This window comes from Fistularia commersonii, chromosome 25, assembly GCF_037954325.1.
Source record: "Fistularia commersonii isolate RoL2024-O1a breed Wild chromosome 25, RoL_Fcom_v1.0, whole genome shotgun sequence".
Lineage (NCBI taxonomy): Eukaryota > Metazoa > Chordata > Actinopteri > Syngnathiformes > Fistulariidae > Fistularia > Fistularia commersonii.
Window position 1 is genome coordinate 231,595 of NC_141308.1, and position 18,168 is coordinate 249,762.

General features: G+C 41.2%; 2 protein-coding genes across 2 annotated transcripts; one reads left to right on the forward strand and one right to left on the reverse strand.

Annotated features, from left to right (window-relative positions):
* Positions 1-1,042: 1,042 nt before the first annotated feature.
* Positions 1,043-6,095, reverse strand: pter (phosphotriesterase related). The gene is made up of 5 exons (XM_086172309.1): positions 6,003-6,095; positions 5,137-5,576; positions 2,162-2,427; positions 1,776-1,916; positions 1,043-1,437 (listed from the first exon to the last, which is right to left on the reverse strand). The coding sequence occupies exons 2-5, from the start codon at positions 5,566-5,568 to the stop codon at positions 1,227-1,229; spliced, it is 1,050 nt and encodes a 349-aa protein (XP_086028435.1). The 5' UTR covers positions 5,569-5,576; positions 6,003-6,095; the 3' UTR covers positions 1,043-1,226.
* Positions 6,096-15,522: 9,427 nt separating this feature from the next.
* Positions 15,523-17,274, forward strand: LOC147218729 (uncharacterized). The gene is made up of 5 exons (XM_086172999.1): positions 15,523-15,661; positions 15,796-15,868; positions 15,953-16,069; positions 16,159-16,237; positions 16,355-17,274. Exons 1-5 carry the CDS (start codon positions 15,555-15,557, stop codon positions 16,438-16,440), a joined length of 462 nt encoding a protein of 153 aa, XP_086029125.1. The 5' UTR covers positions 15,523-15,554; the 3' UTR covers positions 16,441-17,274.
* Positions 17,275-18,168: the final 894 nt, after the last annotated feature.

An 18,168-nucleotide genomic window follows, 5' to 3' on the forward strand; every position in this document is an offset into this window, starting at 1 on the left:
ATGCCGCAGTTTCTTTGGTGACAAAAGGCTAGTAAATGTACGTGCAATGTGTTCGAACTCTACAACTCAAAAGATTGATTAAAAACATAACCACGTGTCCATCGCTCTGTTCGAACCTTCATTAATTCACAATTTGCTTTCATGTCCAAAATACTCTTGCAACAATTTTAGTGAATATATATACATACATACATACGTACATACATACATATGGGTGTATATCGGTCAAATCTGAGCTGAGCAGGATAAACTCATGATTTTCAGAAAAAATAATAAAAAAGAAACATAAAAATGCATTCTACATTCAACCAAATTGCTTTGAAAGTTTGTCTGTCTTAATATTGCTGGCACAACAGGGGGGTCAGGTTATTTCTAACCATCACAAAGCTGGCCAGTCACTGACAGCAACATGTCCTTGAACCTGACAACATACTTCGATCTGCCTGCTGCTTGTTGAGCCCCTCCAGATATGAATCTCATCTATAATATATGGGGTTACTTTCTAGTCCTCTGAGAAGATTAATCAAAAGTTATAGTTTTTCACAGTGCAGTCAGCTGTAGCCATCACATCATTGATCATGGTGTGAAATCACCCTGTGAAGCCACCTGTTCCCAGATGAGAGGAGAATGTGTCCTCCATCTGGGTCAGCCCGCAATCCAGCCTCCCATAGACACGCAGACACCCACTTAGGGGGTACTCATCCAACAGACACACTGTTGGAGAGCAGAGTGGCAAACTGATTACTGGCATTATTTGCCAAGCATCAAATAAGTTTGCTGAAATTTCACATAAAAATACAAAGAAAAATGCTGTGTCATTGAAACAGCAAGTGCCATATTCATGATCACTGCAGAAGAGAATTCACTCAAGTAAAACAAAACATTGATTTTACATTGCAGTCTAGTATTTTTGCAGCATATGACAGTATACCAATATATATTTCAATGAGTCAATATGTGTCCCTTTAAAGTTTCATGTTTGCTGTGATGAAACATCAGTCTGAAATAATCTTTCATCAAAAGACTAAAGCAAAAAAGAAACTTTTACTTTCAGGAACTTAACATTCATTGTTTATTGCTATTCAGAGCCCAGAAAAACCTTGCATTATGGGTCTGATTAGCCATACATTTGCTTTGAACCTCCAAGTAAAGATGGCTGGTTGTTGTCATAATCTTAAGATAAAATTCTGGCTTTGTCAAAACCTGCCTCAGGTCTCTTTTCTGTCTCATTTGAAGGTCAGCCAGTGCTTTGGGTTGTCAATGAGAATCTTGTCCACCTGCTGCTGTGAGATGCCTCTACTCAGCATCTTAGGCACAATGTTCTTCAGGATGTGAGAATAGCCATGACCACCATATTTGGTCAGGCGGTTTTTGGTGTGGATATCATGAGCGATCACTATCTTGTCCTCGTAGCCCTCATTCACAAGGAAGGACAAGCTGTGACAAAACACAAACATCATAGACACAAGGGCCTTTTGCAATAGCACAACTAATATTGGTAATTTTAAGGCCTCTGCTGTTGTTCAATTTATTGCATTGACATCATGAATACACATCTATCATAGTACGAGATTAATGTTGCATAGTTTGTCAATAAGACATCAGGCATCATCTTATCAAATAGCAGATTAATATGAACTATAAAAATGTTTGCCCACTTCTCCTACACAAGACTACAGATGTTGAATCACAACAGTCAATCTAGCTGTAATAACATGTTTGACATGTTTGAAACTGGTAAGTAGTGAGGGGCAACCCTGTCGTGTGTTACTCACGTCCTGACTCTCTGGCTGTCACTTGGCATGTCCACAGACATGTCAAATGGATAGTCCAGCATCTCAGTTCCAAACAGATCATACTCAAGATAAGTTCCCAGATCAGCAAACTCAAGCAGCTTAGCATCATCAAATATAGTCCTGCAGGAAGAGGACAGGCAGGTGACAAAGTCATGGCAGCAGTATAAGGAATTGCCCCCTTCTTTAATGTTATATCTGCCTAATGTTAGCCATTATCCCTTGTCAGATTTAACGGAACAATTTGTAACCATCAAAACATATATTTTCAATTATTTAATTTTAAGTCAAAACTCATAATGTTTGATTGCTCTCTAAAAAAAAAAACATATCTAAAATGCATTCAAATGTATTACTGTCCATCTAACCTGTCAAGGTGGGACATGACAGTCTTGCCTATGTCACCACCGGCCTCCTGCAGAATGCGCACAACTTCAGCTGGGGCTCCTGGATTCCTCCCAGGATGGATGATGACAGGGCAGCCAAGTTGCACCTGAGCGTGAGCTGAGGCCTTTAACACCTTCTTTTCGCTCTCTGTTATAGGCCAGCCAGTGCCGATCTCTCCGATCACACCACAGCAGACATCTGTGGCATTGGCGCCATAAAGCATCTCACTGATGATGATGTCAGTAAGCTGACATACAGAAAGTTAAAAGTTGGTCAAAGCACTATATTTACACATTTCAAAAACAGATTAGTGGTCAAAAACCATGCTTTTAGGTGATATTTAAATGTTTTTTTGTTGATTGCTTTTTTTCATGCCAGAACACCTTTTTTGTTTGTCAATTTCTATATTGAACCAAAACCTTTGCATCAATCATGTTTGTCTGGGGCAAAACTCCATTTAAAACCTGTCAACCTTTCTAGGTTCATGAAATCTTGTGTACAGAGGGGTAAAAAAAGTAGTTAGTCAGCCACCAATTGTGAAAGTTGTCCCATTTGAAAAGATGAGATGCCTGTAATTTTCATCATAAGTGCACTTCAACTATGAGACAGAATGAAAAAAAAATATATCCAGAAAAACACATTGTCTGCTTTTTAAAAAAATTATTTGCAAATTATGGGGGAAAATAAGTATATGGTCAAGAACAAAAGATCACCTCAAAACTTTGATATACACCCTTTGTTGGCAATGACAGGGGTCAAATTTTGTCTGTAAGTTTTCACAAGGTTCTCACACCCTGTTGCTAGAATTTTGGCCCATCCCTCCATAAACATCTCCTCTAGAGCAGTGATGTTTTGGGGCTGTCGCTAGGCAACACGGATTTTCAACTCCCTCCAAAGATTTTCTATGGGGTTGAGATCTGGAGACTGGCTAGGCCACTCCAGGACCTGGAAATGCTTCTTACGACGCCCAGGCGGTGTATTTGGGATCATTGTCATGCTGAAAGACCCAGCCACGATTCATCTTCAATGCCTTTGCTGATGGAAGGACATTGTCACTCAAAATCTCATAATACATGGCCCCATTCATTCTTTCCTTTACACAGATCAGTCATCCTGGTCCCTTTGTACCACCAAAGCATGCTTCACAGTATGTATGGTGTTATTTTGATGCAACTCAGCATTCTTTCTCCTCCAAACACGACAAGTTGAGTTTTTACCAAAAAGTTCTATTTTGGTTTCATCTGACCATAGGACATTCTCCCAATTCTCTTCTGGATCATCTAAATGCTCTCTAGCAAACTTCAGATGGGCCTGGACATGTACTAACAAGCAGGAGGATATGCATGGCACTGCAGGATTTGTGTCCCTGGTGGCGTAGTTTGTTGCTGGTGCTAACCTTTGTTACTTTGGTCCCAGCTCTTGGCAGGTCATTCAGAAGGTCCCCCCATGTGGTTCTGGGATTTTTGCTCACTGTTCTTGTGATCATTTTGACCCCACGGGTTGAGATCTTGCGTGGAGCCCGAGATCGAGGGGATTATCAGTGGTCTTGTATGTCCTCCATTTTCTAATAATTGCTCCCACAGTTCTTTACTTCACACCAAGTTGCTTACCTATTGCAGTTTCAGTCTTCCCAGCCTGGTGCAGGTATACAATTTTGTTTCTGGTATCCTTTGACAGCGCTTTGGTCTTGGCCATTGTGGAATTTGGATTGTGGCTGAGGTTTTGAGCAGGTGTCTTTTATTCTGATAACCAGTTCAAACAGGTACCATTAATACAGGTAACGTATGGAGGACCAAGGTGCCTCTTACAAAAGAAGTTACAGCTCTGTGAGAGTCAGAAATATTGCATGTTTGTCGGTGACCAAATAAATTGTTTAAAAATCAGATGGTGATTTTCTGATATTTTTTTTTCCACATTCTGTCTCTCATAGTTGAAGTGTACCTATGATGAAAAGTACAGGCCTCTCTCATCTTTTTATGTGGGAGAACTTGTACAATTGGTGGCTGACTAAATACTTTTTTGCCCCACCTGGAAGAAGTGTTATGAAACATTGTGAGCAGTAGCATTTGATTTTGTTTTTCAACACAAAGCAATGGGAACACTATACACAACTAAGGAAATTATGGCATCTGTCTGTAAAAAGTTTTAAGTTTTGATTTTACTTAATTTTTACAGGAACTCACACAACCAACTACTTTTGTCCTAGAAGCAAACACAACTATAGACATGACGGCTTTTGCAGTACTCAGATCAACATATAACAATAAATGAGAACACGATTAAAAAAAAAATCCTAAACTTGTACGTCACCTTCCTCCTTTTTCTTTAATATACTGAAACTATTTTCTAGATTAGGTCAGCCTGATGGCACAGTGGTTAGTGCTTCCGCCTCAGTAGTTAACATGGTCTACCTACGTCTCTGCAGATTGCCACTGGTTTCTTTCAAGTCCAAGAACACGCAGTAGGTGAAATAATCCCTATTCTAATTGCCTGAATGTGTGAATTACAGAGTGTATAGAGGCCCCAATTGACCGGCGACTAGTCCATTTTGTACCCTGCTTCGCACCAAGTGACAGCCCCACAACCCTTAGACAAGATAAGCTGTATACTTAAACAGATACATTCAATACTTTTAATACTTATGTATCTGCTGTACTTACTATGGAGAATGAATAAATGAATATTTACTAGGTCATTTCAAATGTAATCTAAATATTTTTTGTGCCTTTTCTAATTGAACTGGATCTGTATCTGTATCTGTTGAAGTATACAGCTTATCTTGTCTAAGGGTCGTGGGGCTGTCACTTGGTGTGAAGCAGGGTACATCATGGACTAGTTGAACATTACTTGACATGATATGAATGATGTTGGGCTGGGAAAGATTATTGACTGCTGGCTTTATAAACTTCCTGTGTTGTGTTGTAATGTTTCCATCGTTCCGCACACTGGGACACACCTTCTCCACGCTCATATTCTTTGTAGCTTCAGTATGTGTGGCATCTACATAAAAACCTGCTCCAGCAATTATGTGGACCCTGGTGTCCTTGGACAGCTGCCGGAGAGTACTGGGATCCCGATTGATGCCTGTGGTGGTGTTCTCTACTATGGTCCCTCCACCAGCCTTCTTGTAGGCCAGCAGCTCATCCCGTACAGCGCTGGTCTCCTGCAGCAGCAGCAAATTCTCATGGCAGCTATAAGCATTCTGTCTCAGCCAGTGCATGTGCTGCATCTGGAATGGGTTCTCTGCTATGTCTTCATCGCCCGGAGGAGGAGGGACATAGCAGCACTCAAAGGTCATAGACAGATGCTCGTGGGTCATTGTGCGGCCCAGCTGGTCCGGATCCACCAGACCTAGGACAGTCTGGACCTTTCCACTCAGCTCAGACATGATGGGTCCTTCAGAGTCCAAACGACCCGAAACAGAGCCATGTATTCAATTAGAAACAAGAACTCATGTGCCAAAGGTCTTTAAACCTTTGAGCCAAACAATGATTCACATGAAACAAATCATTGACAGGGTTAACTCGTCTGCGAAGGAGATAATATTTTTGGACAGATCCCGCAAAGCATTTAATGTAGAGCAGTTTTTTAAAACATTTCAATTTCGTCCAAGGCATTTGCCCTAGAAGCATTAATAATTCAATATGCAGCAATTCAAAGTGCAACTGTACGATTTTGCGCGTTAACATGGAAACATTTTTATCCCAAACCAAAAAATTGTAAACACATGCGGTTGTAACATGACATGGTTATCGGCCATTCAGAACTCTGAAAAAGTAAAAATACAATTAAAAATAACTATCGCGGTAAGGCATGCCTGACCTTATTTGTTCTTGTCACCCTCCATGGAGTTCGAACAGACTGATTTGCAACACGCTGCGCGATTAACACGTCCTCGCGAGACTTTATGAGTGGCATTGGAGGCGTATTGTACCGTGGGGCGGGGATTCGCTGGCCTAGCCCCAGAATCCTTTGCGAATGACGCCGATGATGATGATGGTGACTGTTGGGAGCTTTTCTTGGTTCTGTGTTAAAGAACGACATGTTTGAATGATAGTAAAACGTTTTGTTCGATGTGTGACGTTAACCTGCGCCGTTAGTCATTATGTCTGGGGAGCGCATCCGCAGGCTAACTGTTCTCGTTAAGGGACAGACCGTCTGGCTATCTACCGTTCGGTGTCTGATAATTCTAAGATGTCATCTAAGTAGCCATTTGACGATGACCTCGATTGTTCTGCCAATCCCCGGGTCGCTACCACGTCCTATTGCGGACGTCTGTTTTTATATTCAGGGCGCTCAGCTCGTTAATGTTAATGATACATATTATAAAATAAATATGTTTTCACCGCGTTATACATTATACTTATGTTATGATTCTTGATTACAACAAAAACAATTCTAATGACCTTTGCCAAATAATCATATTAACCCATGGCAAATTGATAATAAGTGTTTTTGTAATAATAATGATTATTGTTACTTACATTGGTGTATCAAAATTACCAAGTGCAAACACAATTTTATATTTCAGTAATTCTGAAATACACGACTGGCATTTTGTACTGCTCAATTACTGGTTCTCTATCTTCCTCCAATAATTAGTCTTGGATTTGGCTGTACGGTGTCAGAGGATTTCTGCTGCCAGGCAAAGCAGTTGTCTGATTTGACTTTGAACTGGTTTGAGTTTAAATTTTGAATTTCAGCAGCACATAATAAAGTGATAAGCTGTTATTGATGATATCTTTATAATCTGACCATGTTGAAAATCTAAATACAGAATGCTACATACTTGGATAATTAATATCTTGTTTTGGGATATTGTAGAAGAATGTAATGCAGAGTGTGACAGACAGACGCTAAGCAGATGGTCTGAAAAGCAACAGTTGGTCAGTTGTGCCAGAGACTGACCGTTGAACAGTCATCACTGAACTTACCATCCTTGCAAATTGATTAACAAGGGACCATGAATATGATAGCAATTTGAAGACTGTCACAATGTGAAAAATAAATATAAGATATTTCAGAGAAAATCTTGGTTAGTTGTTTATTCTTTGAGTGGCTTGGTTTTTTTTTTTTTTTTTTGTATTAAGGATGGAAATGGTTTAGTTTTTGCTCAAAATCTCAAAGAAAAAAAGAAAATTGGGTCCATCCAAACGGCAACATGTCTTTGACCCATTCTTTGAAAAAGTGAAAAATTTAAACCCAGCAGTCATTTTTGGCTGCTTCAAAACCCTGCTACAAAACAAGTTAAAACATTTCAAGTGATGAGTTACTAACTAATCAATCCTTTGTTAATCCCCTGGGGGAAATATATTCTCTGCAATTAACCGATCATGCATGCACCATGAGCAATGGTGCCATCCACCAGCGGAGCAGTGGTCACTGTCTTGCTCAACAACACTTCAACACTCTACGAACATCTTCGGTTCCAAAGACAATTGCTCTACCTCCTGTAGCATACCACCCCAATTCGATCAGTTTGAAACATATTTCACTATAATCTGAAGTTATATATATATATATATATATATATATATATATATATATATATATATATATATATATATAAAATATAAAATGACCTCTGGAGCTGGAATGAGTGAGCTCCATTCTATCACTTCCAAAACAGCTAGAAATTCCCTAAGACTGGTTAATCTCCATTTTGGATGATGTGAATGCTGAAAAAAAATAAAATCTTGTACGTGAAGACACTTAAACTGATCGATCAGGGAAAAATTGAAGGCTTCTGCATGTCTTAGGGAGGGAATAACCAGCCTCTTGCCTGATGGCGGCTGGGATAGGCTCTAGTATTCGCTGGGACCCTGAGATGGATAAGCGGTTGACAAAGGATGGACGGAGGGATAATAAGGTATTGCATTATATCCATCCATACAAAACATTTTTCAGCATTTCCAAATTCAGCATTTCTTTTTCTATTTACTCTTCTCTCATCCTCTTGAGTAGAATAAAACATTTTCAAAACGTTTTTCATACAAAGTGAAGAATAAATGTAATCATAGCAAGGACATTGAATGTACAAATTCTTAAATATTTACAAAGCCAGTATGTTATCCAGTAACTCATGATCATCACATCGTCTGGAAGTCAGTGCACTGCATTTGGTTTTAATCATTCCTTTTAATTACTCATTAATATGCCCTATTTTCAGATGAATAACAAAAATCTCATGACTTACTGTGATATGGATTACCCCCAAAAAAAATTAAAAAAAGGAGTTTCTTTTGAGTCTGCTAAAATCTCATGCAATATCCTGGAGCATGAATGGCACCTGTTGTGTTCAAGATTTGTTATTTTAACAATTTGCTTGCATGGGGAAAAACTTGATTGTAGTATGATTTCCTATTGTGAACCTTTCAGAACTTGTGTGGCTTATCATTTGTGGAACAATGTAAGGGGTCTATAAATAGTTATAATCTGGCGCCCTCTGCAGACACAGAATAGACGCACACGTTGTTTTATAGATGAAGTTCCACGTCAAGAGGGAATCAAAGGTGTTAATAGTTTTCTTCCCTTTTAATAACATAAAGGAAATTGAAAACTGTGATTTTTGTTTTTGCCCTTTGCATGTTTTCAATTTTCATGCTATTTGGGCCCTTATGCGATCTATGTCATGGGTAAATAAATGCTTAACTACAACCCCAACATTTCTAAAATGTTAAGAGATGAGACGAAGGCAGGGGATGTGACTGTTTGCTTGCTAATCATATGATTAAACTATTTTAATTCAAGTGTGGCAGCAAGAACTGTAAGTCTGTTTTAGTGTTCCTCTGAGAGAAATTCTTACATTTTGAAGAAATACTTTACTGTTCGACATCTATACAAGTTGAGTTATGGACAATGGAAGATCAAAATGAGAGAAAAAGCCAGATACATGTACCATTTATATGAAACACAGGGAGTAATGGAACAAAAGTAAACTATTTTGAAAAAAGTTATTGTAAAAATAATGTATTCCATTGTTACAAATACCAAGTTCATCAGAAAGGCCACATATAAAAAGACATGATACAATATCCTTTTATATATATATATATATATATATATATATATATATTATGTACAGGAGTGCATACCATTTGTTTGAATATGAAGATATCAACATTTTTTATCAGGCATCTATTTCTCATTCATGGTTAATAAATGTTTACTGATTTTTTTATGCTTCACATGGTGCATGACTGAAATATTACATGGAATTGTCATATATATTGTAAAAACAATCATTCTAGGGCCAAAATTTGGCTTCCAGCTGAAGGGTCGTGCTCTCATTTAGATACAACACTCCATCCATCTTCTCTCAGTTACCCTGTACTCAGGGTCACAGGGGGATGCTGGAGGCTATCCCAGCTGTCATCAGGCAAGAGGCGAGGTACACCTTGGATTGAATCATGTCTGAATCAAGCCAGGGTCGTTCGAACCAGGCTGAGGCGCTAACCACTGCACCACCGATTTGTCGTCCTGTGACGGCAAATCATCCCCTAAGTCATTTTAAATTCTAGAATGAGTGATCTTAATGTTGATGTTGAGAGGGCTGATGTCTTTGCTCGCAGCTCACACTATTTTGATCCACTTAGTGGATCACAGATTTTGGTTCCATCCATCCATCTTGCTATCCTTTATCTATACGGTTTATCCAGGAGTCAGGGTCACGGGGCTGCCAACTGTCATGGGGCCAGAGGACAGGATACACCCTGGTGCAGTTCTCAGTTGATTGCAGGGCCACATTTGGAGACAACCATTTACTCTCTCTTTCATACATCAAGCCAATTTTAGGTCTCGAGTGAACATATTGCATCTTTTTGGACAAGAAGAAACCAGAGAACCTGGATGAAACCCATGTAGTAATGAAGAAAACATGTTAAGTCCAAACAGAAAGGCCCCCTGGAATTAGACCAAGGACCTTCTTGTTACGTGACAGAAGCGGTAATTTATGCAACACCATGCCATCCCAGCTTTTTGTTGAAATAGGAAATGTCCTTTAACATTTGAGGTACAATGAAATGAAAATATTGTTGTTTATGTGAATCACTGACACTGAAAGGCTCCAACACTGATATGGAGCTGACATCCAGCCCCCCTGCGAGGACCAGCAGCTGGGAAGAAGCTGGAGGCATCCCCCTACCCTGCATCTGTCACTGTGGTCATCCTGGACACCTCATCGCCTCCTGCCCCCAAACTGGGCCATGAGAGGGTCTACCTGGGAGCACGAGCGCACCGTTAAGCAAAACCATTTCTCAGCTGGGCTCATCCCCAAATAGGCCTGCCAATCTCCTTTGCCTGGTCTGGCACTTCGTGCGCCCTGCAAGTAGACTTGCATGGCGCAAGTAGACTTGCAGGGCGCAATTTCATTGACATTGAGCTGGCTTCCCAAGAGACCTCTAGAGGGCTACTCTTTCATCGCACTATGCCCATTGACTTGGTTATCTCTGGCAATCATCATATGAAGATCCAGTTATGAACTCCCATATATAATAATTATCCTTTATTAATCCCTGTGGGGAAATTCTCTACCTCCTGCGCCACGCCGCCCCATATAGACTGGCAGCCTGCAACCGTTACTGGCTGGAGTGACCACTGTCCCCGAGCCGCCCAACCGAAGGCCTGGTCCCCCTTACGCAGTATTTTGCAGACCATAAGGTGCACTGCATGATAAGGCACAATATCAATGAACGGGTCTATTTTCATACATAAGGCAAAAGAAAAAACATACGGTATACAAAGCGAAAAAAAACTGTCAGTTTAGTCAAACTTTATTCAACCCATTCACTCATTCAATAGCCCACTGTTCAATTTTGTCCTCAAACAGTTGCCATTTCGCTTTATTCTCTCGGAAATTCTGTTTGGTCCTCTTTACTTGGCGCAGTTCATTTGCTTGCTTCCTCCACTTCCGTACCACTGACTCCACTGGCACCACCGATAACTGATGGGTTTGAGTTTGAATTCTATTTCAGAAGCATGTCTCTTAACAAGTGCCATTTTGGGGGGTCCTCATACACAGAAATGTACCGTATTTTTCGGACTATAAGTCTCAGTTTTTTCCTAGTTTGGCCAGGTGTGCGATTTACAATCTGGAGCGATTTATGTATGAAATTATTGAGCTCGCTTGTCGTGATGTGCCGTTCGCGAACATATCAGCTCTTCGAAGCCAGCTCTTTGAAGTGAACGATAGGAGCCGGCTCCCTTCGAGACACTTTTTTTTTTCTCTTAAAGGCGCACGTGATTTGTCAATATGCGTGGTGTCGTCTCTGTGTCTGCACTTAGTGTTTCTGTCAGGGTATTACACCTGATCTCAATTTGTAATCGGCGCCAGCTGCAGCAGATGCCGCTAATCAAGATCCCTATAAAGGGCAGCGGCACGCACTGCCTGGCGCCAGGGGATTGTGTCTCTCACAGACCCCCCCCCCCCCCCCCCCCCCCCCCCCCCCCGTTATGACCGGACCCGGCCGGTGTAACATTGGACCCTGCCGTGACCCCTCCTTACCCCGTTACCACCGGACCCAGCCGGCCGGTGTAACATTGGACCCTGACCCTGCTGTGACCCTTCCTTACCCCGTTATGACCGGACCCAGCCGGCCGGTGTAACATTAGACCCTGATCCTGCCGTGACCCCTCCTTACCCAGTTACGACCGGACCCAGCCGGCCGGTGTAACATTGGACCCTGACCCTGCCGTGACCCTTCCTGAGATCCGGCCGTGACCCTTCTTGCCTTCACCCCCCTGCCTGGGGCCCCGTCCTGCCTGCAACCCGTCCTGCCACCCTGCCTGGGGTCCGTCCTGCAACCCGTCCTGTCGAGACCCAGCCCTGTGCAACTCTGTCTCGGGGCCAGGGGCTTACCAGCGACACCCTACCTGCCGTTCCACATAATAAAGCCCTTTCAACCCAGATTCTGCTCTGAGGTTTGGTTCCCTGCCCGAGTCCGGCTCTGCAACCCGTGACAGTTTCTAAATCCCAATGTTCTTTTTGTTTTACACATTTTAATTTATATTTTTTGCATGTTTTTCAGGAGGTCTGTGTTGATTCAGTCTGAATTGGTTAAAAGTTGATTGGTAAATAGTTAAAAGTTCTTGTATTTTATAGGACTGAAGAGTTAATGTTTTTAATTTATTTTTAATTATTTTATTGTTTTGCATTTTTTTCAGGGTGTCTGTGTTGTTATTTGACTTTAAATTTGTTGAGTGTATAAAAAGCTAAAATTGTTTCATATTTTATAATTTATTTTTTTGTAGATCTGTAAATATTTTAATTTATATTTCGTGTGTTTTTCAGGTATCCTGTGTTTCACTTTAAATTTGATGCGTATAAAAAAAGCTAAAAGTCTATACTTGTATTTCATAGTTTATTTGTTGTTGCACTGAAAAGTTAATATTTTTAATTTACATTTTGTTGTGTGTTTTTCAGGGATTCTGTGTTGCTTGACTTTAAAGTTGCATAGTATAACAAAGTTAAAAGTTTAAATTCGTTGAAAGTTCACTGTAGAGCGAAAAAATAAAGGCTATTATAATATAGTAGTATAATACATTTTTTCATTAATTATTAATTCATTTTGTGCATAATGTTACATTATTATTGTTATTCTCTTTGGGAGTGACCAGGATGGATAGGATCAAGAATGAGTCTATCAGAGGAACAGCACATGTTAGATGTTTTGGAGAGAGGGTCAGAGAAGCCAGACTGAGATGGTTGGGTCATGTACAGTGGAGGGATAGTGAATATATTGGTAGACGGATGCTGGAATTGGAGCTGCCAGGCAAGAGGTCTCGAGGAAGACCAAAGAGAAGATTTATGGACGTAGTGAGAGAGGATGTGAAGGTAGTTGGTGTGAGAGAGAAATATACAGAGAATAGGGTTAGATGGAGAAAGTTGACTCGCTGTGGCGACCCCTGACGGGAAAAGCCGAAAGAAGAAGAAGAAGAAGAAGTACCGATAAAATTAGTTTGAGGTCAGTAAGCGCAACAAGAATTCATATATAAGGTGCACCGGATTATAAGGCACACAACCACAGCGGGGCTAATCCTTCTCTCCCTTCCCACCTTGGTGCTGAGTTTTTCTTTGTGAAAAAGACGGATCAGATACTACATCGCTGTGGCCTTGATATCAACATAAAGAATAAGTACCCACTCTCCCTGATTGAGCCCCTGCGCTATGCTAAAATTCTCAAGCTAGATTTACATAGCACGCGCCACTTGATCAGGATCCGAGAGAAAGACGATTGGGAAACCGCTTTCAAGACTCCCCTGGGTCACTTTGAGTATTTGGTTATACCCTTCGGCCTGGCCAATGCCCATGCTGTTTTCCACGCTTTGATCAATGATGCTCTAAGAAACATGCTCAACTACTTGGTTTTTGTAAACCTGGATGTCATTGTGGTTTTCTCCCGTTCCCCAGAGGAACACGTGTGCCTGGTGTTGTTGCGCCTCCAGGAGAACAGGTTGTTCAACTCAGGTTGTTCACAGTTTCAAACCCCATCGCTCAGCTTTCTGGTCTGTGTCCTGGCTCAGGGTTGGCCACGACCAGGCCGGGCCTGGCCCACACACTCTACCCACAAACAATTGCAGCGTTTTTCTGGGCTTCACCGATTTTCACAACAGATTTATCAGGGAATATAGCAAGGTAGCTGCCCCTTTTACAAAACTTATAGAACTAGAAAGAGTACTACAGATGCAGTATTTGCTTTGAGAATAATAATAGAGAGAAGTACAGAGAAGGCCAGAGGGAGCTGTGTTGTGTTTTGTAGACCTAGAAAAAGCACATGACAGGTTGCCAAGAGAGGAACTCTGGAATTGTATGAGGACGTCCGGAGTAGCAGAAAAGTATGTCAACCTGGTGCAGGAGATGTATGTTAGCTGTGAGACAGTGGTGAGGTATGCTGTAGGGGTAACTGAGAATTTCAAGGTGGAGGTGGGATTCCACCAGGGATCAGCTCTGAGCCCCTTCTTGTTTGCACTGGTGATGGACAGGCTGAGAGATGAGGTTAGACAGGAATCTCCATGGACCATGATGTTTACAGATGACATTGTGATCTATAGTGAGAGCAGACAACGGGTAGAGGAAAATCTAAAGAGGTGGTGGTATACTCTGGAAAGGAGAGGAATGAAGATTAATCACAGCAAGACAGAGTATATGTGTGTGAATGAGAGGATTCCCGAGTAGAAAGGTGAGGGAGTTGAGATCAAGAAGTCGGAGTATTTCTGGTACTTGAGGTCAACAGTCCAGAGCAACGGAGAGTGTGGAAAAGAGGTGAAGAGACAGGTTCAAGCAGGTTGGAATGGGGTGAAGAAAAGGGTCAAATGGCCGTTTCTATGGTCTTGGATTTGTAGGCGCTGATCCTCATCCCAACCACTTCACATTCAGCTGTGAACCACACCAGAAAGGCCTGATAGGGTTCCTTCTTCAGTTTGACAGCATCCCTCACTGCTGGGGTCCACCAGCGGGTTTGAAGGATGACTGCCTTACAGCCGCAGCGCCAGTCTGCCACCCCCACAATGGAATCACAGACCATGGCCCATTCAGTCTCAGTTTTCCCTTCCTCCCTCAGGACATGGTTGTAGTTCTGCCGGAGGTGGGAGTTGAAATTCCTTCTGACAGGGGGCTCTGCCAGACGTTCCCAGCAGACCCTCACATTACGATTGGGTCTGCCAGATCTGGCCAGCATCCTCCTCCACCATGGGAGCCAGCTCACCGCCAGGTGGTAATCGGTTGACAGTTCCGCCCCTCTCTTCACCCGAGTGACCAGAACATGTGGCCAAAAGTCTGACAACAGGACCACAAAGTCGATCGAAGAACTGCAGCCGAAGGTGCGTTGGTGCCAAGTGCACATATGGACACCTTTATGAACATGGTGTTTCTTATGGACAATCTGTAACAAGCACAAAAATCCAGTAACAAATCACAGCTCGGGTCCAGATCTGAGGGGGCCGTTCCTCCCAATGATGCCCTTCCCAGTCACACTGTCATTGCCCACAGGAGCGTTGAAGTCTCCCAGTAGAATGAGGGAGTCCCCAGTAGGAGGGCTGTCCCTCTTGGGACCCCAAAAAGGGGGGGGCCGTAAACTGAATTGCCGTTGGTTGTATAGCCACAAACAACAGAGAACCCCTCCCATCTGAAGGCCAAGGGAAGCTATACTCTCGTCCACCTCCCATTCTTTAAATGTAAGTTGATTGTTCCTTCAGTATCAGACACCTTTGCTGATTTCTGGAACTTTGGCATGAAAGATGCCTTGAAGTGTCATGCAAATCAGTTTTGCATGGATGCACATGACCAGCCAGCAGTTATGTGTTCCCATGCAGTCTTCTATATAAGCCTCAACCCCAGAAGCTTGAACATAGCTTTGCTACAAGGTAAAGAAACTCATCATGGATATGAAGACTATGATTTTTGCCTCCATGCTTGCTTTGGGATTGAGCATTACTATAAATGGTGCACCAGCTGAACAAACACGCGCGTACTGCAAAATTGTCTGGTAGGTAAATATGTCAGTTTAACTTTTCCTTTAGTCAGCATCTCATATTGCATGCATGTGGCTGAAATTTAACCAAAAAAACTAAAACAAATGTTGAAATCTTGTTGGATGGTTATTGCATATGTTTTTCTCAGGTTGTTTGCAGTACCCTGTCCTCAAGTAAACACCGCCATTGTTACACAAATTAAAGCTATGGGCTCATACAAGGTAAGAAGTAAGGCAAGTGAGATTCATATTGAATAATTCTGATAAACAGTTAAAACAATTTATTTTTCTTTGATTTTTACTTAGCTTGGTACAGTGACCCCAGTGCAAATTCAAGCTAACCACACTTCTGGAGTCGGTCAGGTTGAGAACATCAATTTCACCACAATTCCCATGACTATGGGCATGGGCTGCCACGTAGATGTGGGTTTTTCTGCCACAATCTTTTCCTGATGACAGATCAAGGATATTCCATCGCAAACTCTGATCTATATGTTTTCTTATCTTTTCAGGGTTCATCAATGTCTGCCTTCTGGTTCAGCCTGTTAGATAATGGCACCAACTACTGCAATCTCCACAATATAATAGATGGTACATTTTTACACAGATCACCAAACATTGATCATAAATCACTTATTTAGATACAACAGTTAGATGATATATCTGATCAAATGTTTTTGTTTGTTGTGTTGTCTTTTGTCCATGCAGAAAGTGGACTCTCAAAAGTCCCTGGCTTTGTAGAGTTCACCAACGAGTGGCTCTGCCTTGGAATTGGACTTTCTGCTTGCAAGTGATTGCCAAATCAAAATGATTATTGGTGAATTATCTGCCCTGCCATGATGACCAAGTTCATGTGATTTTCATGAAAATTGTTTTGCTTCTGTTTCTTAGTCTTCAATCAATGTATCTACAATTACTTAATCATTGCAATTTTTGAAAATGAACATAACCTGGAAAATCTTACATTAATTTCTGCAGAAAACTGAACTAAAGATTAACCTCTATGGCAAGATGGGATTTGAACCACTCCTTGAAAATCAAATGAATACGGATAGTGTTTATATTCAAATTGTCAGAATAGTATATTCCTTTAATCATCCCACAGTGGGGAAAATTGTTAGATTTGCCATTAGTTACAAATGTTTTGTGACCAGTGTTTTTTTTTGTTTGTTTTTTCAGGAAAGCATCTCAATACTATTTTGATTAAATGAATCAATGTATGTATATGCTCAAGTGTTTTTTTTTCTGCTTCAAATTCCAATGAGTTGTTCTCATAAAAGGTACAAAATTCTTTCTTGTCAGAGAAAGTAGTGAGAGACTTGTGGCCTGAAAATCCAAGGAGCTGTTTATGATGACGATTGATGATGATACTATGGATATATATTTGTTTGAGTGTGCATTTGTATATACACACATAGACCTGTCTATACAGGTACTTCCAAAAAATTAGAATATCATAAAAAGTCTTTTTTTCTCTCGTGTCAGAAAGTGAAGCCTATGTATCCTATTCATTACACAAAGAGTGAAATGTTTCAAGCCATTATTTCTTGAAATGTTGGTGATTATGGTTTACACATGATTAAAAGCAAAATTCAGTGTGTCAGAATATTACAGAAAGACCAATAAAAATGAAGATAATTTTAAACAGGTTTTTTGTGCACTCAATACTTGTTTGGGCCTCCTTTTTACATGAATACCTGCATCAATGCGGCGTGGCATGGAGGCAGGGGTGAAAGTAGGTCAGTACGGTCCGGTACTGCGTACCACTAAAAGAATCAGTGGATTGGAGGTGATGGGAAAGAGAGGGGAGAGCAGCTGCCTGCTAACAAAGCCGCTAGTAAGATGCAGTCTTCAATACCACTTTTTCTGTTTAAAAATTCCTTTTAATTAATCCCGAATTGCTTCTGAACTGTCTGTGTTGTGTTTTTTAGTCCATACTGGACGGCGCTTCGCAGGGCATTTCCCTCACTTCATGAAGGCTCTTGTCTTTTTCTCTCCTCCTCTCAGAGAGCTCGTTGTTGTTTCGCCCAGCGAAATGTGTGCCGCACCATTAATGTCTTTACGTTTGTTGCGAAATACCCCAATCCAAATCAGTAGAAGGGTTCAATTTTGCGGTTTCTTTTCTCGGAAAAGAAACCGCTTATGCTCTAACAGCAGAAGATTTCGCGCAGTAGTATGCATACACGTCTTCTACCGAAACACAGAGGTTAGGTATGGGGATCGATGCATTTGATTTGATGCACTGGGACGTTTTCCACAATGGGTCCACAGACATCCAAACAAGCTGCATGCGTTGGGACAGCAAACGATTGCCCATATTCTTGTGATTCTTGAAATAGTTCACCATGTTGTCAAGCGTTTTTCATTGTAGCCTATTCCATAGCCTTACATGAAGCCTACAGTAAAATGCGGAAAAGTTTTCATTTGTTCGGCTTTTGACTGCGATTTTAAAAATACAATGCATGAGGTGAGAGAGAGAGACATGAAGGTTTTCGTGGTAGTACTGTAAAGAATTTAACACT